Below are 23,486 nucleotides of genomic sequence, written 5' to 3' on the forward strand. Positions count from 1 at the left end.
AGGATTAAAAGAACTAGATAAAACTGAAAAAAATTCATATATTTATTTTTACATTTTCCAAAATGTATTTGAACTAAAAACACAAAAAGAGAAAAATGGATTGAAAATTGCAATTATTGATTTAAAAGGGGAAACATGGGATATATAATATACTACATTTATAATCTTCCTTTGAATTTGATCCGAAAACAAAAGGTCGACAATCATTTATTTTCTCGGGCCGCACAAAATGATGCGGCGGGCCATATATGGCCCCCGCCCCCTACCTTGATACCACTGCTGAATACAATACAATGAGATATTCTTTGCGTGTCAAATTTTAAACTTTTAATGGAGTCTGATGGCTTGGAGTAATTGTGAGTTGACGTAAAATAATAAGTCAAATGTTACTCAATATTCTTTGAAATTGGTTTACTAATATGTACTGTTTTATAGCATCAGGACCACCAAACTCACGTCTTTCTACGTCATCTTCAAAACAGCCAATGAGTTTGGAGGACCATCTTTTCCACTTTCAATGTGGTTACGCCCATTTTCGACGCAGCTGAGATAATTACGCGCATGCGCAGTAATCTTTCCTTTCGGAAGATCTTTCCCACGCTGATGGCCGCCATGCACGCCAACGAGGTAAGGAATAAAGCATTTTACTGGCTTAAATGCCTTTTTATCACGCCATCGGGAGATTTTTATGCAATCGATTTGAGCCCAAAACGCCAACTAATGTCTTCGTTTAATCTAGGTTTAACACACCGTCGACAATTTAAGTTTGAGCTTCTTTTCCAGACCGGCTGTGTGCCCTATGTTACTAGTTAGCAGTTGCATTAGTGTTAGCGTCACGATTTGACTTTAAAAGTATGTTGTCCGTTTTCTCTCCATTATCGAGTCGTGTAGCAAGACTTTACATTTATTCAAACAACGCCGATACATAAACCGACTTGGTTGCTGTTGTCTTGTATGTAATGATAGTTTTCGTTGTGACTACCAAACACCTTCTCCGATTTGTAATTGTTCTGTTTTTTTTTTTTTTTAAAGATCACATTCAAAACTGTTAAGCCAACTTTCTCCTAGTTGTTAACCTCAGTCTGTATATTTAATCGCCTTTATGGTGAAGGGAAAATAGCACTTAACATTCACTAACTTATTTTCATTCTTTATCTTGATTGTTAAATTTCTTGTAAAATTTCTCTATCCTGTAATTATTTGGCAACCTCCAAATCTTAAGCACTCGCTAACTTATTTTCATTCTTTATCTTGACCATTAAATTTCTTGTAAGATTTCCCTATCCTGTAATTATTTGGCAAGTTCCAAATACTTAACACTCACTAACTTATTTTCATTCTTTATCTTGATTGTTAAATTTCACGTAGGATTTCTCCATCCTGTAATTATTTGGCAACCTCCAAATACTTAGCACTCACTAACTTCTTTTCTTTATCTTGATTGTTTATTAAATGTATTGTAAAGTTTCTCTATCCTGTAATTATTTGGCAGCTTCTAAATACTTAGCACTCACTAATGTATTTTCATTCTTTATCTTGATTATTAAATTTATTGTAATATTTCTCCTGTAATTATTTGGCAACCTCCAAATACTTAGCACTCGCTAACTTATTTTCCTTCTTTATCTTAATTTAATTTCTTGTAAGATTTCTCTATTCTGTAATTATTTGGCAAGTTCCAAATACTTAGCACTCACTAACTTATTTTCATTCTTTATCTTGATGGTTTATTAAATTTCTTGAAAGATTTCTATATCTTGTAATTATTTGGCAACCTCCAAATCTTTAGCACTCACTAACTTATTTTCATTCTTTATCCTGATGGTTTATTAAATTTCTTGTAATATTTCTCTATCCTGTAATTATTTGGCAACCTCCAAATACTTACTCACTAACGTATTTTCATTCTTTATCTTGATTGTTTATTAAATTTCCCTGTAAGATTTCTCTATCCTGTAATTATTTGGCAACCTCTAAATACCTTGGTTAAATCAAGTTTTCCTTAAGCATCAAGAAAAAAACTAAGCCTATCTGTTGAATCTCCAGTTTCTAAATATTCTAACTTTTGTCTCTTTTTTTTGCACACAGGCCCGAGGGATCTTCCATGCAAGTTGCCCACTTGAAGATGTCTCTGTACTTCTGAAAATCCAAATTAAATAAAAACCTAAATAATAATGATGTTTAACTGGCTATTCATTTCCACTGCTTTTTGACTAAATCTTTAAGGTAAGAAGGATCTCTGTTAATGTTGGAGCAGGAATTCCAAATTTTTACAATTCTGTTTCCGCAGCTTTTATTTTCAGTTCATCACCCTAACTTTTTTCCTAATTTCATTTTCCAAGTATATATACCCCCAACTTTTTTCCCTAAGTGTATGGACCTCATTGTATATACATAATTTCAAGTTTCTAATGGCCAAGCCTTTATTTCAAATTTTATTTTCTAAATGTTTTCATTCCCTTTGCTCTTCCTAAGTGTTCATTCTCCAGTTTTTTTCTACATATTTATTCCCCCTTTTTTGCCCCTTCTCAATTTTTTTGCCTCTTTTTCCCCCCTTTTTTTTACTGTGTTTTTCTTAAAATAATTTTGCCTAAATGTTTTTGCCAGTTAATTCCCCATTTTTTTGTTTTCAATTTTTATGCCTCTTAATTCCCCCAGATATATTTGCCTAAGTGTTTACTCCACCAGTTTTTTTTTAAAAATTTGCCTAATTTTTTTCCCTATTAGTTTCCTATTTTTTTAGTTAATTTTTTTACTAAGTGTTTATCCCATTTTTTGTGTTAATTTTTTTACTAAGTGTTTATCCCATTTTTTGTGTTAATTTTTTACTAAGTGTTTATCCCATTTTTTTGTGTTAATTTTTTTACTAAGTGTTTATCCCATTTTTTTGTGTTAATTTTTTACTAAGTGTTTATCCCCTTTTTTTTTAATAAGTGTTTATCCCCTTTTTTTTACTAAGTGTTTATCCCATTTTTTTTTGTTAATTTTTTTACTAAGTGTTTATCCCATTTTTTACTAAGTGTTTATTTCCCCAGTTTTTTTTTTTACTAAGTGTTTTTATTTTTCTAAGTGTTTGCTTTTTTTATTTTTTTCTAAGTGTTTTTTCCAAATTTAAAATGTTTACTTGTAAATAAAATATTTTAACTTTGATGACTTGTATCTTTTGTTAAAGACAAAACACATGCATAAATTTAAAAGCTTTTATTTTGAAAAACTTGAGCAAAATGAAGTAATTCCTCCAGTCACCAGCAGGAAAGACAGGAAATAAAAGCTCCAGCTTTTATTTTGAAAAAGTTTGTAGATTGGTTCCCGTTGTTGGTCCAGCATCGTAAAAAATCGAATCTTCTCCACCCCCTGGTGGAAAAGATTCGAAAATTGAAAAAGGGGGGTTAGTACACAATTAGTTCAAAAAACAATGAGAAGGGCTCACCTTTTATTTTGAAAAGATGAAGTAGTTCCTCCTGTCACCAGCAGGAAAGACAGGAAATAAAAGCTCCAGCTTTTATTTTGAAAAAGTTTGTAGATTGGTTCCCGTTGTTGGTCCAGCATCGTAAAAAATCGAATCTTCTCCACCCCCTGGTGGAGAAGATTCGAAAATTGAAAAAGGGGTTAAGGCACAAAGTTAGTTAAAAAACCAATGAGAAGGGCTTACCTTTTATTTTGAAAAATCACAAAACTGGTTCACCATCCAGGACAGAAAAATTAAGGTGTCTGAGGCTATCTGTTCATATGCAGAAATCAGGTCCCCTTGTGGAATTCTGGAAAACAAAAAAAAGGGTTAAAAGACTTTTGAAAAAATGCATAGCTTGGCACTATGCATTTTTCAAAATAAAAGGTAAGACCTTGCAAATGTTTGGGAAAATATAAAAACATTTGTAAGGTCTTTTATTTTGAAAAAATGCATAGCTTGGCACTAGACCAATCTATGCATTTTTCAAAATAAAACGGAATAACTTAACTTCACAAGGTTTTGTCTGGAAACAAGGAGTCAAGTACAAAGTCTTAACTTTTATTTTGAAAAATGCATAGATCCATGCCATGTGTTAAGCTAACACCAATCTATGCATTTTTTTTCAAAATAAAAGGAAAGATCTTGCAAATATATTTGCATGTGAGGTTTTACCTGACTGGGTGGAATTCTCCCAATTCAGGTAAATCCTCACTTGCAAATGGTTTAGTAAAAAATATATTCACAAGGTCTTACCTTTTATCTTGAAAAAAAAAATGCATAGATCAGTGCTGGATGTTACACCAGAATTAATCCACACATTTTTTCCAAAATAAAAGGCAAGACCTTGCAAATGTTTTTTAACTCAACCATTTTCAAGTGAGATTTTACCAGAATCGGCAGGAATGTCAGGAGTGGTGTGGTCCATCTTGACTTGGGTGGAATTCTGGAAAAAAAAAAGTTTGCAAGGTCTCAACTTTTATCTTAAAATGCATAGATCAGTGCTGGATGTTACACCATAATCAATCTTTGCAAATGGTCAAGGAAGGTTTTACCAGAATTGGGGAAATCTTTTATCTTGAAAAATAAAAATAAAACATTTGGGGCCTACTACTTTACCTTTAGTTTTTCAGTCAATCAATTCAAATCTATTCATTCTTAAAAAAAAATATCCTAAAAAGCTTCATTTTCCCCTTCTTATGCCAAGAAAAAAGGTTATTTTACCATACATTAAAATGAGTCAAAAATGGCCCCTGCACTACGGTTGAATAAATGCCTCAGTTATATTTTGTCAAAACCACATTTAAAACTAAAAGGTCCAAGCCCAGAGGTTTTTAGGAAAGTTAATGGGGTAAAAGTACATGATTGTTTTAATCCATCAAATATTAGCGGTTCCACTACATGGCAGATTTATTTAAATTCAGAAAAATCTTGAAAAGCCACATTGAAACACAAGCGAGAGCTACTTCACTTGCCACTATAGTATTATTTTTTTAAATTCAATAAGGATGACCCTACTTTAAGTTTTTCTTTATCACAGCCCTGAGGTCTTTAAGAAAGTTAAGGGGCTAAAAATTATATAATTTATTTAAGTGCACAGTGCCACTACATGGCAGATTACTTTTAAATTCAGAAAAATGTGAAAAGTCACATAGAAGCTACTCCTTCACTTGTCATTATAGTACTTTTTTAATTAAATTCAATCGGGATGACACTACTTTAAATTTTTCCTTTATAGCAGCCATGTCTGGTCTACATTAACCACGATAATTGAGGGATTACTGTTTAACCCTGAGGTCTTTAAGAAAGTTAAGGGGCTAAAATTATAGAATTTATTTAATTGGCAGATTACTTTTTTAAATTCAGAAAAATGTGAGAAGCTACTCCTTCACTTGCCACTATAGTAATTAAAAAATAAATTAAATACAATAGGGATGACCCTACTTAAGATTTTTCCTTAATCGCAACCATGTCTGGTCTACATTAACCGTAATAATCAAGATTACTGTTTAGCCTTGGTTTTATAAGAAATTAAGGAGCTAGTGCACAATTCCACTACATGAAAGATTTTTTTTTTTTAATTCAGAAAAAATGTGAAAATCCACATTGAAACTCACAAGCGAGAGCTACTTCACTTGCCACTATAGTATTATTTTTTCAAATTAAATAGGGGTGACCTTACTTTAAATTTTGCCTTTATCATAGCCATGTCTGGTCTCCATTAACCGCGATGATCGAGGGATTACTGTATATTCTTTACACATCCACTAATGGCATTTATGTGGATGACTTATCCACAGGTTTTGATAGAAAACGAGCCAATTGCGCAAAACCTTGAATTCTAAGCGATGGTGTTTAAATAATAAACGGATGTGAAAATCGGAACTATTTAAAAATGATTCACTTTGTTATGGCGTCGACAAGCTGCTCCTTTCTGGTCGTTCTGGCCACATTCTTGATCTTTCCCAGCAGTCGGAGCTCGATGAAGGACTGAAACACACAAAGGAATGATTAGTTTAAAAACAAAGAGCGATCGCCAACGCAATGTAGCCGATTTGTTTGCAAACATTTTGCTGTCTGCACACACGTGGGGCTACATCACGCCAACGAATCATGCATGCTCTTATCGCTCTTAAGACCAGAACTGGGGCTTCGAAATCCCCAAACGACAACATACTGAATGTGCTGCATCGTCTTGTGCGAAGTCTGTCAGAGTTTCTTCGGGAAATCGTCAGTTCTGAGCAGCTCTGCAGTGCACGCCGTGCAGCCTTTCGGCTCGCAAGACTATTTTGGCGTCTGACGTCGCCTATTTGAACTCTGACATCGGCCACGCCTATTGAAAATAGACACACAAAAAACATAAATTCTTTTCATAATAACGTGCATTAGTCAGTGTGTTTGTGTAGGGGGATGCTGTAAATGCTTTTTTGGGTGGACTTTAATACTTAAGAACAAAAAATGCATTGATTTCATAATAATACGCATGAGTCAGTGGGTGGGGCTGTAAATACGCTGCAAATTTGAAGCGTAAGTGCACACGGAATTGTACTGATGAAAACTTAAAATACTTCAGTATTGCCTAATCTCTTATTTGATACTTTGCAAGGAGAATGTGTTATTTTAAAACTATGGAGAATCATGTTTATTCTGCAAGCAGGGGGAAATTTGTTGCCTTTCCACTACCCCCATCTACTGGAAATTAGTCAAATTGCACTCAAAGATTGAAAATGTACCATATTCAGAATTGAGAGATTTTCATGGAACATTTCATACAAATCAACACCCTTATGATAACATATACTTTCGTATTTAGGGGCAATTGATTATTTTGTCCCTTGCATCGTACTATCTTGTTGTGTTTGTTGTAAATGTATCAAATGTGGTTCTTTGATTAAAAGCTTTGGGCTCACTTATGGGGAGAAATGTATATATATTAAAAAAATATCCTCACAAATGCATGTTTAACAAAAAGATGCAAAAATATATCTCTGATTTTTGTCTCACTGTCTCCTCACTTACCTTCAGTCAGCCAGTAGGAGGCAGATCACTGCCCAACATATTTTATGTAACCTCACCCTTAAGCCTATTTTTCCATCCTTTTTTGAGACCTGAAGCGTCTGCCAGAGGGCGGCAGCTGGAACAGGTCGTGAGGAGTGGAGCCAGATCAATGCTGTGTTCGCATAAATCCAGGATTATTTATTTAGTTTTTGTGGTGTTCAGTGTGAGATTATTCACTGAGTACCACAATGACAGTTTGTTGACCTCATCTCTGTAGGCCGACTCATCCCCTCCTGAGATGAGTCCGACCACAGTGGTGGCATCAGCAAATTTGATGATGGAGTTAGACTGGTGAGTTGGTTTACAGTCATATGTGTACAGGGAGTACAGAAGAGGACTCAGTACACAGTCTTGTGGGGACCAAGTCTAACAGTTTGTGGGCATCCTCACGTCATTCCAATGGTCCTCCAGGTGGCTCAGTGCTGTGAATATTAATGTAAAGCAAAGGAAGGGATGTTAAATGACAGAAGAAAATAAGTGACATAGGAAAAAGTGTGAGAATAACATATAAAATAAAGACAGAAATAACATGAGAACAAAGAGGAAAATTATATTGGGTAGATTTGAGTTTATTTTTTACAATGCCATATACTATATTACTATTTTCAGAATGTAAGTAAATCACAGTTTGCTACAAATGATCATGACGGAGTTTTAGTATGTGATTTTTGCTTAACAGTCGCCAGTTAAATTATTACATTTGAACCAATTAGTTGCTTTAGTTGTACTTTGGAAAAATACATTATATTTCATTTTGGTAAGAAGCCATTCCGTATTTATTGAGTGCACAAAAGTCAGACAGAACTCAAGCGGTTTGTAAGCCAGAACCCAAAAACCAGAGTAGGAAATGGAAAAAGCAATGTGGGTTGTGTGTTTTACGCAGTGGGACATGAGAGTGGTTGAACTCCTTTGACTTCCAGAGCCTTGTTGAATTGCACCTCCATTGTTTTGGAGGATTTGGTGATCTTCAGGTTCCTCATGCAACCTCTGAAGGATGTTCGGCTGGACAGGGCTGCCTGACGAACACCATCTAGACAACATGTGGATGGAGTCTCAATACGGGATATTTTCAACATGCAGTCAGTCCACTTATTGATAAATAAAGTCTTCATAAGAACAAGGATGCTATAACTGACTGTACTATTAAGTCTGCATGTATGAGTTTCATACCTGGGTAACCTCCTACGTAGATGGGATCATTTGTGTCGCATGTGTTGGAGCGTGCGTTGGGACTCTGGGCGTTGCTCTGCTTGCCGTCCACCAGCAGCTCAACCTTGTGGCGAGCCTTGTTGGCGACAACTGCGTGCCACTGGCCGTCACAGAAGCCATTGGCGTCGGGAACGTGCATTGCAGTGATGCGTCCGGCGCCGTTGTCGACGTGGAAGAGGAGCTACAAGAGGGACAGGAATGGGTTTGGTAGCTTCACATCATTGTACTTAGGTCCTTTTAATACTGGATTTTTTCATCTTACTTGGCCTTGAACAATCTCCAGACCAAGCCCATCGTTGCCCTGGTTACTGATGGCCAAAAGGACGCCATTTATTCTGCTGGTTCGGAACTCAAATGCGATGGAGACGTCGAGTCCTACTCTGTAGTTTGACACTAAAAATGAAGAGAATGGTGGGTAAGGTTGAGAAACTAAATTAAGAAACCATTAAAGAACTTTGCGTGGCTATTTTTACTAAAATCTTATATATATCCCCCTGTGGATAAGGAAAATAAATGTTGCTGAATGTCATCTTACCTGCTTTCAAGAAGCCTGTTCCGTCAAAATAAGTTCCTGCTTCAGTGGCAGTAAAGCATTTTCCGACCATGTGACTGGACATTGGCGTCGCCATGTCAAGGTTAAAGTCTTCAGTAAGTGCCTCGGCACGACCTTGGAGAAGATTGGGATAAAATTATGAAGGAAAAGAGTGCTAATAAATGTTTGGAACTCTTTCTGATCATGCCGACAGAATTATAAAAACACATCAGAAAGGATTCCAGCTTTATTTAATCTAAATTTGTGCATGGATAAGTTAAAAATGCAGTATGAACACATTTTAGAAGCTATTCAGTTAAAAAAAAAACATTGTTACCTGTGCCGGAAGCTTTTGTGCTAACAGGACCTCCCACCATCTTTAAGCGGCGGATGCAACCGTTGATGCTCTGAAGAATCTAGGAGCAGACAGGAGGGACGTCAGTAGGTTTTGAGAAAAGGGACGGCTTAGCAATAGATAGACAGTTAAAGGGCTAATTGCAAATGGTCATCCTTTTCTTATTATGAAACAAGCTTTACTATACATGTTTTTAAGGGAAAAAACCTTACCATATACATAGTAATTCTTATGAACAAATAAAGCCTTACTATAGATGCAAAAGCCCAAGTGTCCAAATGCAGGTCAAAGCAGGATTTGAACCCAGACACTCCAGAGTAAAGACAATGCACTAACCACTTAGGCCACATGTCTCCAATAGACACAGTGTACATTATAAATCTCACTGCTTCTCACATGCTAAGCGAATACTTGAGCTAATTGCCCTTTGCAACATAAGAGTTTACAGCACATGATATTCCAGATTGGGATTTGAACCCAGGACACCAAGGTTCTGAAGCAGATGCACTAACTGCTGAGCTAATTCTCCATGATTACACTAAGGCTTACAGCACCAGATATGACCTCGCAGGGGACACCAATAAATGAAGATCTTATACAGAAAACAGTATGAGTACAATTTCATTTTTTGGTGGAGTGACTGGGATTTGAACCTTGGTTGCCATTATATGAAGCTGATGCACTAACTATTGAGCTAATTTTCCATAGTGGCTTTCAAACTAACAGCACCAGGTATTACCTTGCGAGGGACACCAACAAATATTGTACTTATGCAGAAAACTGTTTAAGTAGAACCTCATTTCTGAGTGGACCGACCAGGATTTGAACCCAGGACACGAGGGCTGGGAGGCCAACACATTATCTACTGAGCCAATTCCTCTTGACAGCATAAGAACGTACTTACTTACTAGAACTGATATTTTGAGTAGCACCTATAATTTTGGCAATTTAGTTCGGCCCACAAATAGTATAAGGTCTACATTTCTTCCGTGAAGGAAAACCTTACTATACTTTCATTCTTTCATTCATTTTCTGAACCACTTTATCCTGACTTGTCCAAACTATTCCACAAAGGGACACAGTGGCTATGGGTTTTCATTCCAACCCATCAAGAGGACACATTTTTACCAATCAGGTATCCTACAAGTGCAATCAGTGGATTGCAGTCAGGTGCTTCTTGTTTTCTGCAGAAATCTCATTGGCTAAAAACTTTCTGTGCAGGATCAGTTGGGTTAAAAACCCGAATCCACGATGGCTTCCCGAGGACCGGCAAGGACAGATCTTCTGCATTTCTCATAAATAATTGTTCTTCAACAATTAATTCTACATTGCATTACCGGTCCAATCCTCTTGCTGATGTAGTTTTGTGGAAGACCACCAACATACAGCTTGCCCACCACATCTAACAGGTCAGCCTTAAAAACAAAACACAAATGCATGTTTTTGTAACAAAATGGACTGATTTTGCACTTAGCAGAAGACTTTTTTTTTTATTTAAAACAAGTTTCAAACCTTTTTGGGGCTGATCATCTGTTTACTGAAGCGTCCATCGACCACCAGGTGGGCCCTCTGTTTAATACGAGCCACACGAATCTAAAAATAGACAAATAAAATCAATTAAAAAGACAGCCAGCCTGGTGGGAAAGAAATGAGCACACCTGCAATAATGATATATGTCTATAATAATAATAATATGTCTGTCCTACCTTATGCCAATTGCCATCGTTAATGGAGAAGGGGACGCATCCAGATGTGTTGCCATGACCGAGGTCATAACCCAAGCACACCTGTCCGTCCTTGATCTGCACCACAAGAGATGGAAATATTACAAAAGCTCATAGTTAATCATGTTATTTGCTCAAACAAGGTGGCATAAAAGCAGTGTTCCACCATACCTGAATGGCGACAAAGTCTGCATGGTTGATTCTGGCCATGTAAAGAACCAATCCGGATTCTTCCTGTGTTCTCAATTCAAATTCCAATATCAACCTTAAACAGGCACACATACACACTGAGTTTGAGCAATTTCCAAAACTACTTTTTGTTAAGTCTACCGAGATTAATATTTGTTTTGGTCCACCTACTATGACTCTAAATGTACTACAAATTGTGTTGCAATATCTACTTGAATCATTATTCCTCCACATTCTGAAAATGTACCTTTCTCTCACTTTAGCATCATCAAATGCAAAGCTCATATGGCTGTTCCTGCTCAGTCCAAATTGGTAGGCCTTCTCCAGGGCTACAGGGGATACAGCTGAGGGGCATAAATCCTGGCATTTGGAACAAAAAAAAAAGTCAGAAAAACATGCAACAATAGAAATTGCAATCACTTGGTCAATCAATCCAACAGTGGATAAAGTTTTATTATATATTGAGTAAAAATGCAACAGTCCCTATCAGTAGTATTTCCCTTCTGAGCAAAACAGTTTGTAATTCACAATATGGTCAGAAGATGTCAGTATTACAACACGAGTAAAGTTTGCCAGTGTTTGTCAAAATTCATGTTTCATGCTTTCTTGTCTTGCTTTTCTTTGAAGCATATCTTGAGTTTGCTTTCATTAATCTTTTGAGTCATTACCCGATGACACCTTCCAAGTGTCATCAATCTCAGGGGCTTTAGATTCTTAATCAATCATTTGGACTATTCTGTGCCTTTTTGTATTCTACTGTCATGTGTGTTACAAATCAGACTGCAGTTGCTAAATCCATAATGATAAAAAAGTCTGATGTGAGTTTTTGTGGTTAATTATTAGGGCCATCAAATTATTCATCATACTAGGAAAAATATCTTGCATCACCTCTTATTATCATGTGAGCATTTTTCTGTGCAAAAGGATATTTAAAAAGATATTTTTTTTGATGAAAATCAATCCTAAATTCACATATTGAGTCAAATATACTCAAGAATTTGAACTTTATAGATGATTGAATATAAAAAAACACTTTCCCTCAACCCTAAATAAACCCACACAACAGAAAGTGCCTCCTTCCAACCCCCTCTCCATCTCTAAACTTCCCCTGCACTTTCTTCTCTGACCATTAGAGCCCTCTAACTTCTTATTTCTCAGCCTACTAAATCAGTCTCAACCATGTACGCACGTATCCCCAGGTATTGTTGAAGTACTTCATGAGCAAGAATTTGAATAAATAAGCCACAGGCTACATGTTCTCTTCCTTTCTTCATTTCCAAGTTGATTTTAATCTCACCCTGAAATCACAACTAAACTAAATCTACTCAAAAGCAAACTGTATATTCTCAGAGGCCAAAAATGCACAAAGGCATCCAACAAAAGGAGTCTCCAGTTCCCCTAACTATCATCAACACTCTCAAAAACCAATTCTCTCCTCCCCTCTGACTACCTTCATACATGTGAGACAAAAGTTAGAGCCACCATTTGAGTGTGTGTGCTTCTTTGTGTGTGTATCTTAATCTCCTCTGCTTTCCTGTTCTCTTTCAAGTGAAGACATTCCCCGCACGGCGACCTTGCTTTGTTACTGCCGACACTCACCTCTTATCATGCTCTGTCTTCATATCCGCTCCTGCTCAACCTCTGCCTTTCTTCTCTTTCTCCGCCTCACCCAGCTCCCAACCAACAAAAGAGCCTCTCTCATTCTCTCTCCTCCTCATTTTTTGCCGTCACTCCCTCTCCTGTGGCTTTCCATTAAGCCAACACAAAAAAAAGAGCAAGCCTCTGTGTTCCGACCAAGTCCTTTCCTCCTCATCTTCAATGGCCCAGGCCCGCATCTTCTTCTTCTTATCCTCTTTTATCCTCTTCTTCTTCCCTCCCTTTCTCTCATCTCTTCAGTGGCTTTCCATCAGGCTAACAATGGAGAGATGGTTTTCCATTCAGAGCAGCTCGTCTTTTCATAGAGGTCATGCCGATAGAATTTGAAGTCATTAAGTCACAATTTTGTATAAGTGCATGTGTGTGTGTGCGTGTGTAAGTGTGTCACCATGCAGGTTTCCTCCAGACAAGAGACTTATTATAAGGTCAAAATGAGCCACTCTCACAACCGCCTGGAGTTATTATCTTTAGCCCAAATGTTTCATTACTCCAGAGATGAGCACTCCAAGACTTTGCCATGTTGCTCATAGTGTAAGTGAGCACTCATTACATGCCTTAATGCTGTTTTAACCTCTTTGCAAACTTGGTTCTGCAACAGTGGAAAGCATGTGAGATGATTCCATGACCGTTAATTGCCTTTACAGTATTAATATATATTAATCTATATCATTTATATACCTAGACATAATTTTCATGGTGAGATTAACCGGATTCGTATGGTCACACACTCAAAAAGTCATAGAGGCACACACATTGTTCATTTTGTGTACATGATAAAAGTGCCATGTAATGTCAATTTAACTAAAATATTTTGTACTCCTGCATGGTTGAAGTCCCCCAAAACACATTGAGCTTTTTCATTTACACTCAGAATTAACTCATTGTATGGGTATTTTAAATTAAACTTTTTCCTAAATATTTGTCCCTCTAACTTAACTGAAAAATGCAATAAATAAATAAAATCGTAAAACCAATCTCAACCAACATTACTGCACTCCCATATCTCATGCAGCTAAACTGGGTGTCCATTTCTATTGGGAAACATTTTAAGTGTGCTCAAGTGTGCAAGTGTGCGTATACCGTGTCAGCAGTGGGCGAGACTTCAGCAAAAGTAGGTGCAACAGAAGTTGTGGCAGCAGCTGCAACAATTGCTGTAGGCTCCTGTCATTCATCAGGGGGCGGGAAGAATGGGATTAATTGTACAGCCATGAAGCACAAGTTGCCACTCTAATCAACAGCAGCATTTGCCATGCAATGATAAAATGCAATTAAGCGTCAGCCCCATTGAGGCAATCATTTCTGCAAAAAGAAACAATAAATGAACGTTGCCTTTTGTGTTCATTTTTCCCCCCCAAATGTATTGCACTCTTGCATGATGATACACGGCCAATAATAGAAACGGGGACGAAGAGCAACAGTCAAAAGCAGAAAGCGGCAAAATGCAAAAAACGAAGCAAAAGCATTATGTGTCATGACACATTTGACCAAAGCTCTGACACCAGTGCTTGTATATTGTTGACTAACAAGCTGTATTGAAAGGTCACTTTTGACTTTGTCTCTACCTCTAAATGAGTATAAATCCTGTGAAATTAGTGCTTAAAGCACCAGCCCTGGCAACCATCCAGAATTCATAGACCTTATGCTTATAAATGTATATAAAAAACATTAAAAAGTGAAATATATGTGGCCTTGAATCTCTTAGAATGTATAATGCTAAACCATTATTACTGTTTTTCTAAATTTGCAATCATTTTCTTTCTTTTTTGAATTGAAATATAAATAAAAACATTGAAAATGTATATGTAATTAAAAAAATAAATAATGAAACTGATGTTTGTTGCAGTCCTCTTGAAACAAATTATTGTTATACGTATTTCTGTGAACTAGCTCAAGGTTCCAACCAGTAATGTATCGGCATGCCAAGGTAGTGGGTACAAGACAAACTACTGACTGTCTATCTGCCTCTTAACATTGCAGGCAGGCACGGCTGTGACTCCTGCAGGCCCATAAAACATAGCTGGCATGCACAGTTAGCTTGCACATCAGTGTGACTTCACAGCCCACCGCCGGCTGCTAGAGAGGCGTTTAGTGGCTCAAGGCTAACGGGACAATAAAGAACAGTTAATGGGCTGTGCAAGTGTGGGGTGATGGAGAGCTAAGCTAACACAGCAAGGCCGTGGCTGCATTACATCCCTTGAAAATCAGCCAGTGACTGAGAGGCCATGTGTTTGCCTTAGTTATGACACTATCTCTGGCCATCCACTGAGGAGATCCATATTTTATTATGGGCATTGTTTTACAACTAAAATGACATTTTTGAGTGCATAGTGTGAGTAAAAAATCTTGCAGACTAGGACGAGAAGATAACTGATCATAAATACGATATGGGAGCTATGATGGATGAATAGGCAATATTGTTCCTTCGTAAAATATTAATGATGAGAAATGGGAATTGCTATGCAAAATGTGTCTTTAGTTTTGATACTCACAGTAGGAACCTCAGGAGATGATGTATTGAGAGCAAGAGTGGGTACTTTGGTTGCATGGACTTCTTTTTCAGTCACTTTTGTTGGATGAGGAAGAGGAAGAAGCGGTAAAACGCTGGGACACTGGCCAATTTCAGCATTTTCAAAGGACACTGACTGGGAGAAGTCTGACAGTCTGCAAGAGAGAGACAACAAGTATGTTATTTTTCTAAAGAAGAACAAGTTATAATGACACCAACCTGTTAAAATAATGTAAGTCTTGAAGAGAAAAGATGTAAGTTAATAACAAAATAAAACATTAAGATGTCATTAACCGATTAAAGCAAACAACACCTTTTAAATAACAGCCTAATATTCACATTACTGATTTACTATTCTTTTGCTCATGTGCCTTCAATGATTTGGATTAAAAACTATCTTCCTCAGACCACAATCCTTCAAAATGTCAAGTACACCTACATGTCTGTTACCCATGCAAAATCGATAAATCTAGGGGTGTTCAATTGTAATGTACATGAAATACACAGTGTGGAAGACAAGCGTGGGAGAAGACAGCATCACATGAGGAGTTGGGTTAACAGGGGTGAAGTGAGGTGAGAGCTGGACAGTCAGGTACAATGAAATTCATGAATATGGTTATGCAGGGAGACAGATCTATTACTGCCTACTGGGCAAAAAGAGACAAAGCCTGCATTGTCCTCGTCATAATGAAGGCTGTCCTGCTAAAATTTCACGCTCAGGGGTTAAGGTGAACATTTTAGGACTAACGAAGTGAAGTGATGAGATCAAATGAGTGTCGGTGGATGGAAGGGATGTGATATTAAAAAATACAACTACTTCAATTGTTCAAATGATTACGTTTCCATGGCTTTTGGGTGTACTTACACAGAGTTGACCATAAGGTTCCATATACATCCTTGGAATGGGACATTGGCCCTATTAGATGTTTGCTCCACTTCAGCAGGAATACCACCAAGGAACACACGCTGCAATATGATTGGCTGATCATTGGGCAATGGCGACTCTCTCTTTGCTTCCTCATCTACTTGAACTGCAAAAGATCTATTGGAGATATAAAAATTAAACATTAAAATGAGATATGACAGAGGAAATGAAGACAGTGATATATTAGTATTATGTAAAGTCATTGATTGTGTAATGAATAAATCAGCTAACTTCCATAGAAGTACTGTGGATTCAGTGTGAATATTTGTCACGCCACTTCACTGCTCAGCTAACATTTGCATTTTACATCACAGTGAGGGAAAAACAGGGTAACAGATGGAGACATACTACATGCTCACTGACTAACCTGCCAGGTAATCTTTCGATGCGCAGCGAGTGTTCTCTTCCATCACTCAAGATGCCTTGCTCGGGCCGTCTAATGACACGGCGCAGACTGTGGCTGCCCGTATATACCAACACCTCTAGAGTGCCTTTGTTCAGCATCACTGAGAAGAAGGGCTAAGGGAGAGAGTGGAGAATGAACTTCATTAGGCCACAATATATAATACGCATTCAATGCACTGGAGACTACCAGATAGTAATGAAGATGAAATGTATCCATTTCCACAACAGCACAACACTAAACAGCCAATTTGTTGAAGATTGCTTATAGCCATTTCCCATGAATAATAATTTTACAGGACAACCTTTGCATTTGTTCAGGTTCACTTCCATTTATTAATTACTTTATGGAGGGTTATTACAATTGTACGCGTCTGAAATTTAAAAAAAACAATACCGTATCGTCTGGACTCTAGGTCGCCCTTTTTTTTTTTTAATAGTGTGGCTATCTAGGCCTGCGATGAATACTTGATTACAATTTGTTATTTTTCTATCTAACCACTGACAGACTGTTATATTGTTTTTTTATTGATAATGTATATTAACGGAAGCCTGTATATTAAATTGAATTGAATGCTGTTATTGCCATTATACAAGTATATTTAGATTTAGCCAGTTGTTCTCTTAAAAAAATGCCGCATAGACTTCCATATTATATATACTTATATATTTTTTTTTTCCTGGCTTCCTACAGCAGCTCCTCCATGCAAAATAAATTATGCGACAAGGTTAAAGACTTCAACATACTGAAGTTTTGTTGATTTAAAATGTCATATGATAGTATCAAGGTATGTCAGAAAGAGACCGTAGACAGATTTTACCCAGGATATATCTGAAAAGATGAACTTTCTGATATGCGAAGTACACCTGACCAAATAAAGTGGACCAAATGGGAAAATAAACCAGAGCTGGAAGTATGTTCAACCTTTGTGGAGGAGCAAATACGAGAAGAATGATTGCAAACATGTGTGGACAAAGTTGGCAGGTTGGAGAGCGAGAAAGTTCAAGAGCAGAGAAAAGCTGCAAAAGGGGAAAGTGGAGTTGATTGTGGCTCTACCAAGAGAAATCGGGGAGGTGGAGAAAGCAGGGAGGAAAGGATAACAAGAGATGAGAGGAACGCTGAGGAGAGGATAATCGGGGGACGAGATGAGAGGGCAGAGAGCAGAACAGCGAGAGAAAGAGAGAGAGAGAAGATGAAGGGAGGAGAGAAAGAGACAGACAGAAAGGTGTTAGAGAGCAACGGTGCAAGGTCAGCCTCATTTGAATTTTAATTCACTGTGTGCCACAGGGCGAAGTGAGAGACAATTTACCACTTGAAAATGGAATTTCAATTTGAGGTCGGGGGACAAATTGAACCGAGATGTAGCTACAACATGGCACAGGCTTGTGCTGCCTGCACACACACACACACACACACACACATGCACACACACACATAAATAGAGAGCATCACTTGTCACATTCAGACAAAAGACTCTCACTCTTACCACACATGATCTGTCTTGTACATTTGCACAGTGAGTGGAGGACACATGTACACACAAGCATGAAATCAAACACTGACATGCTTGAGGTAACCTGCACACTAACCACATTTGCAGGAAAGATTTCAACACTCAGTGCTGTCTTTCACATTTGACACCTTCTAAAAAAGCTTCTGAATTCAACTTAACTTTATGTATGGGGCACTTTAAATAACAAGTGGGGTTGTTATAAAGTACACCCTCGTCTCTTTTGGTTAGAGCTAAGTAGAAAGCTCCTTTTGACCATGGATGGTTATTGAAAAATACAAGAGATATCCATTGAGAAGTAAGTATTCCTGTAGCTTGTTTTATTCATTGAGAAATCAGGTAGGATAATGCACAGCAGACTTTTGTATAGTCATGTGTGCATCATATGTTTTTCTTCATCTATGTTGTTAGTCAATTCAAAAACAATAGGAGTAGTACTATGTTTTTGATTTAATCAATCAATCCATCCATCAAAATTCTATTAGGTATTCGTTTTAGGGTTGAAAAATAGAGAAAAAAACCTAAATGTTTTCTGATTCCGCTCCAAAAAGTACATAAAATAGCTGTTAGACCTAAAACAATAACAATGAAGAGTCACTATGATTGTCTAGAAAGATCACATACCCTCTTTGTCTTGTTTATAGCTTTTTTGTTTTACAATATGCATTTATCCCAACTGTCTTTGTAACGTTCCTTTGTTATTGTTGCTCGTTATTTTTTTGCTTTCTTACCAAACTTCATACATTATTTTCTTTTCCAAAGACATCACAACCTTGCAAAGCTTTCCTTTGACCTCTAAATACCCTCCATCTTCCCTTTCTTGTTGTCTCTCTTCTGCTCTGTCCCACTTTTACACGCCCATTAGTCAGGGCCAAGTTGAGTTGATGGTGTTCTTAACCTCGCTTAACCTTATCTGAGCGTGCACCCGCACATGCAAGCGCACACTCACACACTGTTTCTTCCAGAACTACACACTAAAAACTTTACATCAGCTAAAGTACATATTAACCTACAATTTTCACAGATGTGCTCAGTGGCATTGTTAGATTACCTTTAAAAATACATACAAACACAAATATGACGTACAAATCCAGCATAATCGTTATTTACTGCATAAATTATGATACTACTATCGATGAAAAATATCTGTGTCCTGTTAAAAAGCGGAATTTATAATACCCCAAACATCATTATCCCTTTATCAATGTCTCATAAAACACTTTTTAGGTGCATCGTAACACCTCAGAAGCAATTATGAATATAGAATTTGTGTTGACACCAATCAAAAAATTCACAGTGGAGATAAAATGGTGATGGTTTGGTGCACAATCACTTGTGCGAATACAGTATAATGAGCACTGTCGACAGCCCAGTGAAACCTCATTAGGCAATGAAATTGCAACAAGGGTGAAGTCATACACTCAGCTTAATAGCCAGTGGTTTGTGTTTACACACGCACGCACATGTGCACGTGTATGCGATTATTGGCATCCGTGTCCAACTCATGTTTCAGAAAAATGGTCCATTTGCCCACAAATGCAAATTTCATTAAAACGCACTCATGAATTCACTTAGGGAAAATGTGTGTATGTTTGGTTGAATACATGCGTGTAGTGTGTAATAAACTCACCTCGCCTGATTGTCTGCGTTTCCTCTTAGAGATGACATTTCTGTTACGGACCTGTCATGGATTGCATTGTTTAGTTTTCTAAATATACCTTAACATGAAAAAAAAATAGTATTAGTATGGCATAAGACTGGCAGCATATAGTTTTACTAGTAATTCAATCTTTCATATATACGCTTTCAATCAGCATGATAAACGAATTAACTGCAGTGTCAGTAGTAGTAGTAGTAGTAGTAGTAGTAGTAGTAGTAGTAGTAGTAGTAGTAGTAGTAGTAGTAGTGGTGGTGGTAGTAGTAGTAGTGGTGGTGGTAGTAGTAGTAGTGGTGGTAGTAGTAGTAGTAGTAGTAGTAGTAGTGGTGGTAGTAGTAGTAGTAGTGGTGGTAGTAGTAGTAGTAGTAGTGGTGGTAGTAGTAGTAGTAGTGGTGGTAGTAGTAGTAGTAGTGGTGGTAGTAGTAGTAGTAGCAGTGGTGGTGGTGGTAGTAGTAGTAGTGGTGGTGGTAGTAGTAGTAGTAGTGGTGGTAGTAGTAGTAGTAGTAGTAGTATAGTACATTAAAAAATATCAGCTCAGTTCAATCCTTGGGGAAATTACTTCATTAACTTTATATATTTATAAGGTATGTTAGTCCGACGAAATGTCTGTTATAGCAATATTTCCAGCATCAATATTTGTGTCATACATTATTTTGCAAATATCCAGGATTGAAAAAATATATATCCATACCATACCTACACTTACAATCCATATATAAATACATCAATAAAAATATAAATACATTTTGCTTACCTGTTGGTCAATAGGCAGTGGCCCACCCACTGCTAAGAGCAGAGTGCCAGTATCCACCATGGTACTGAATGACAGACTGATTTCACTCCCGACCGCAAAGGTTAGACCACTGAGCTCCACGTATCCTGGTTTGGTAAAACTCACTGTGTACAGGTTCTATGAAATAATGTAATACACATTAGAAAAATGTTTCACTTTAAGTATGATTGCAAAACTTGCCAACCTTCGAAATATATGCAGTAAGGAGGGTGCCAACCGTTTATATATACACAAGCGTAGGCTTTTCAACTCTTTTGTGCATTAACAACAGCTGCCTGAGTGTATAAATAAATTCTATTAGTGAATAGAAACCCCAATGAATACTTTAAATGACTTTGAGTAACTCCACTATAGTCAGGGTAGTGTACAGTATTTGTGCCACCAGGAAATAATAATAAATAACATCGAAGCAATAGAATTTACTGAACAACATAGTGCTGACTTATTCTGATATCAAATGTTAGGATCTGAATGTGAGTTGACACAGCCTGAGGTGTAATGTGGCTTTTTTAAACATGTAAACAGAGTTGAAAAAAGTCATAAAATGTTATTTGAAAAATATAGCATACACACATGTTCTTTATCCATCACTTCCCGTAAAAAAACACATTATTGTTACATTACACATGGTAACAGCTACCAAATACATCTTAAATAGTGTGGTTAAATAAGAGGTGAGATGTCTTACCTCAACATTACATCCTTTTGTAACCCCGGTGTAATCGGAACTACTGAGGAGATTATATGGAGTCCGAGATACTTCAATCTCACGAAGGCAGCCAACATAGCGCTTCAGTGTAATCTCTGGCCTAAAAAAAGACATTACAATGATCAGGATTTCCAATATCTTAAAAGTCCAAAGTAATAGAATCATGTCTCCATTAGTATTGGAGCATGAAACGCTTCACAGTGGATGATCAACTTTGAAATGATATCAGAGTGAGCATAATCAGAATATGCCATTTGTCCTTGTTATTAAAAATGGGGAATGATTAGGCCTCTTTATGTATTTGCTTTGGATTTAAGTCCAGTTCATGTTGATGGCAACATATTTTAACAATCTAATGTACTTTTCATTGTATCATATGGCATATTTTATTGCAAATACAATTTTCCAATTGCATTTGCAGTTTGTTGTCACAGAGAACTAGAAATCCATTCAAAAATATATTTGAATTATCATGATGCCAAATATATAAGAACAAATGTCACTTCCAGGTGTATAAAGGGCAGGAAAAGTGATTTCCAACTGCTGTGTGGAAGAGAAAGAGCCATTTATGGACTAATAAACACACATGCACGCACAAATTGTGGCCTAAATGGCACTTTAGCATCAGTGCGGCCAGCGTCATGCAGAGAGCAATTTACAGTTACAATTGCTGTAAAAGGCAAATTAGTATTCTTTTTACCTGGATTTCATGCTGGTAAGAAAACACACAATATTAGCACATTAGCAAACATATTTCACAGTAAACAAATAGATGTAGTTTTGTTGTATTATTGTATAATTAACAGAGTTAAAGGGGTTATTCAGTCAAGATATTTTACTTCATTCAGGCTCAATAAACATACATTTGGGTTACAGTATTTTACTATTATTATTATTTATTTTCTGTATTCTCAAAGCTTCAGATGCTTCTGCTTACAAAAGTATGCTCAAATACAAATTCAATCTGCAAACCTTGAAATAAAAGAGGATAAATATAAATCTTCAACTCCCTACCTCATAAATGGAATTTATTGCCCAATTCTGCTAGACCTTTTATGATATTTAACTTGTAATAAACTTTAAAGATGAATTTTCATATAGTGCCCTGTAGTTAAAGTACACCAAACCTTTAAATAAATGAAAGCATCTTTATGCTTCTATGAGGTAAAACTAGGATAAAATATAAAATCAGTCTTTGTCAATCAACCCTGAAGTTTAGATTGATTACTATCATTAGAAACAATATAAACATATCTTAATATGTCTTCTACTACAACCACTTCATTCAGGCCTTAATATACTAACAGCATGGAATTACCTGTAGTTTCCAATGGTTGGCAGACCTCCAAAATAAATGCTCTGCTTCTCCTTGAGGTTCAGCCCAGTGGCTGTCCCTAAAGATGTGGCCGCGATCTTCTCTTCAGCACCAGTGTCAATGTCCACGATAGTAACTGTGGCTATAAAAAAATAATCCACAAAGCTTTAAAGACCAACAGAAGCAAAACAGCAGGCACGTGCCGTTTTAGGAACAGTAAAATGTGACTTATGTGACTTACCTTGCTTCTTGTTGCGAGACATGGTGAGGGATTTCCAGTGTCCATCGTTTTGACGGTGTGCTGATATGGCATTTCCGACTCCTGATCCTAAATCCAAGTTTATCTTCACCTTGCCCCCAGCTAACTCCAAAGACATAAAGTCCTTCTAAAAAGTGAACAAAGTTGGAGAAAAGAAGCATTGAGGGACAGTAATTGCGTAAAATTACAGGATACAACAACATGATTGTATTATGTTGTATTGTCGTATTCAGCTTTAATACCATATCTTCAGTTGCCATATACATAAGCAATGCATCCGATGCAAATGTCCGGAACTTGAATGTAACACTGGAAATATTTGGGTTCCATCTTGTGGGTCGTCCCACTGCGGCGTAGCCTTCTCCGTCCAGCTGGACAGTTCCTTCGCCATTTGATGCCTGAGGGCTGACAAATTGATAAAGAAAGGATGGGGAAAAAACATGAACTCCTGTTAAATAGCAGAAGGAATAACTTTTTCTAAATGAAATCCTGTTAAATAGAAGAAGGAATTTACGAAATGATATGTTTTTTTGTGACAGGTTTTATCAATTAGGTTTATTTATAGTTTTGCAAGAAAGCAAATTATAGTGTCTTGTATATGAAATATGAGTATAATATATGAACAAACACATAACACTTTGTATGATTGGTCCAAACTTTTGTGTTCAATTAAATTTCCATCCGCTTATATCCATATATTTAAAAATGTTGTAAAATTTAGGCAGTGCAACTCATAGA

At 36.9% G+C, this 23,486-nt stretch overlaps 1 protein-coding gene and 1 long non-coding RNA gene across 5 annotated transcripts in view; one reads left to right on the top strand and one right to left on the bottom strand.

The window, feature by feature from the left end:
- Positions 1–287: 287 nt before the first annotated feature.
- Positions 288–2,175, top strand: LOC144192238 (uncharacterized). Its single transcript, XR_013325081.1, has 2 exons — positions 288–627; positions 2,089–2,175. It is a non-coding gene; the product is annotated as an uncharacterized LOC144192238 (long non-coding RNA).
- Positions 2,176–3,186: 1,011 nt separating this feature from the next.
- lama2 (laminin, alpha 2) overlaps positions 3,187–23,486 on the bottom strand; it is a 99,230-nt gene continuing 78,930 nt past the window's right edge. For 3 of the 4 annotated variants that reach the window (XM_077709200.1, XM_077709192.1, XM_077709182.1), the window contains 26 exons: positions 22,991–23,153; positions 22,731–22,875; positions 22,493–22,631; positions 21,875–21,886; positions 21,154–21,274; positions 20,427–20,582; positions 19,646–19,696; positions 16,470–16,621; positions 16,043–16,219; positions 15,161–15,332; positions 13,752–13,832; positions 11,263–11,375; positions 10,998–11,091; positions 10,809–10,904; positions 10,615–10,695; positions 10,440–10,517; positions 9,085–9,163; positions 8,751–8,882; positions 8,478–8,608; positions 8,177–8,396; positions 6,126–8,036; positions 5,853–5,938; positions 4,124–4,394; positions 3,653–3,758; positions 3,431–3,576; positions 3,187–3,354 (listed from right to left, as the gene is read on the bottom strand). In XM_077709200.1, the coding sequence (XP_077565326.1) occupies positions 7,882–8,036; positions 8,177–8,396; positions 8,478–8,608; positions 8,751–8,882; positions 9,085–9,163; positions 10,440–10,517; positions 10,615–10,695; positions 10,809–10,904; positions 10,998–11,091; positions 11,263–11,375; positions 13,752–13,832; positions 15,161–15,332; positions 16,043–16,219; positions 16,470–16,621; positions 19,646–19,696; positions 20,427–20,582; positions 21,154–21,274; positions 21,875–21,886; positions 22,493–22,631; positions 22,731–22,875; positions 22,991–23,153 (2,548 nt within the window). In that variant the 3' untranslated portion in view covers positions 3,187–3,354; positions 3,431–3,576; positions 3,653–3,758; ... (1 more) ...; positions 5,853–5,938; positions 6,126–7,881. The remainder of the gene's footprint in view (positions 3,355–3,430; positions 3,577–3,652; positions 3,759–4,123; positions 4,395–5,852; positions 5,939–6,125; positions 8,037–8,176; positions 8,397–8,477; positions 8,609–8,750; positions 8,883–9,084; positions 9,164–10,439; positions 10,518–10,614; positions 10,696–10,808; positions 10,905–10,997; positions 11,092–11,262; positions 11,376–13,751; positions 13,833–15,160; positions 15,333–16,042; positions 16,220–16,469; positions 16,622–19,645; positions 19,697–20,426; positions 20,583–21,153; positions 21,275–21,874; positions 21,887–22,492; positions 22,632–22,730; positions 22,876–22,990; positions 23,154–23,486) is intronic. The other variant, XM_077709208.1, reaches the window with a different exon arrangement.

This window comes from Stigmatopora nigra, chromosome 2, assembly GCF_051989575.1.
Source record: "Stigmatopora nigra isolate UIUO_SnigA chromosome 2, RoL_Snig_1.1, whole genome shotgun sequence".
Classification (NCBI taxonomy): Eukaryota; Metazoa; Chordata; class Actinopteri; order Syngnathiformes; family Syngnathidae; genus Stigmatopora; species Stigmatopora nigra.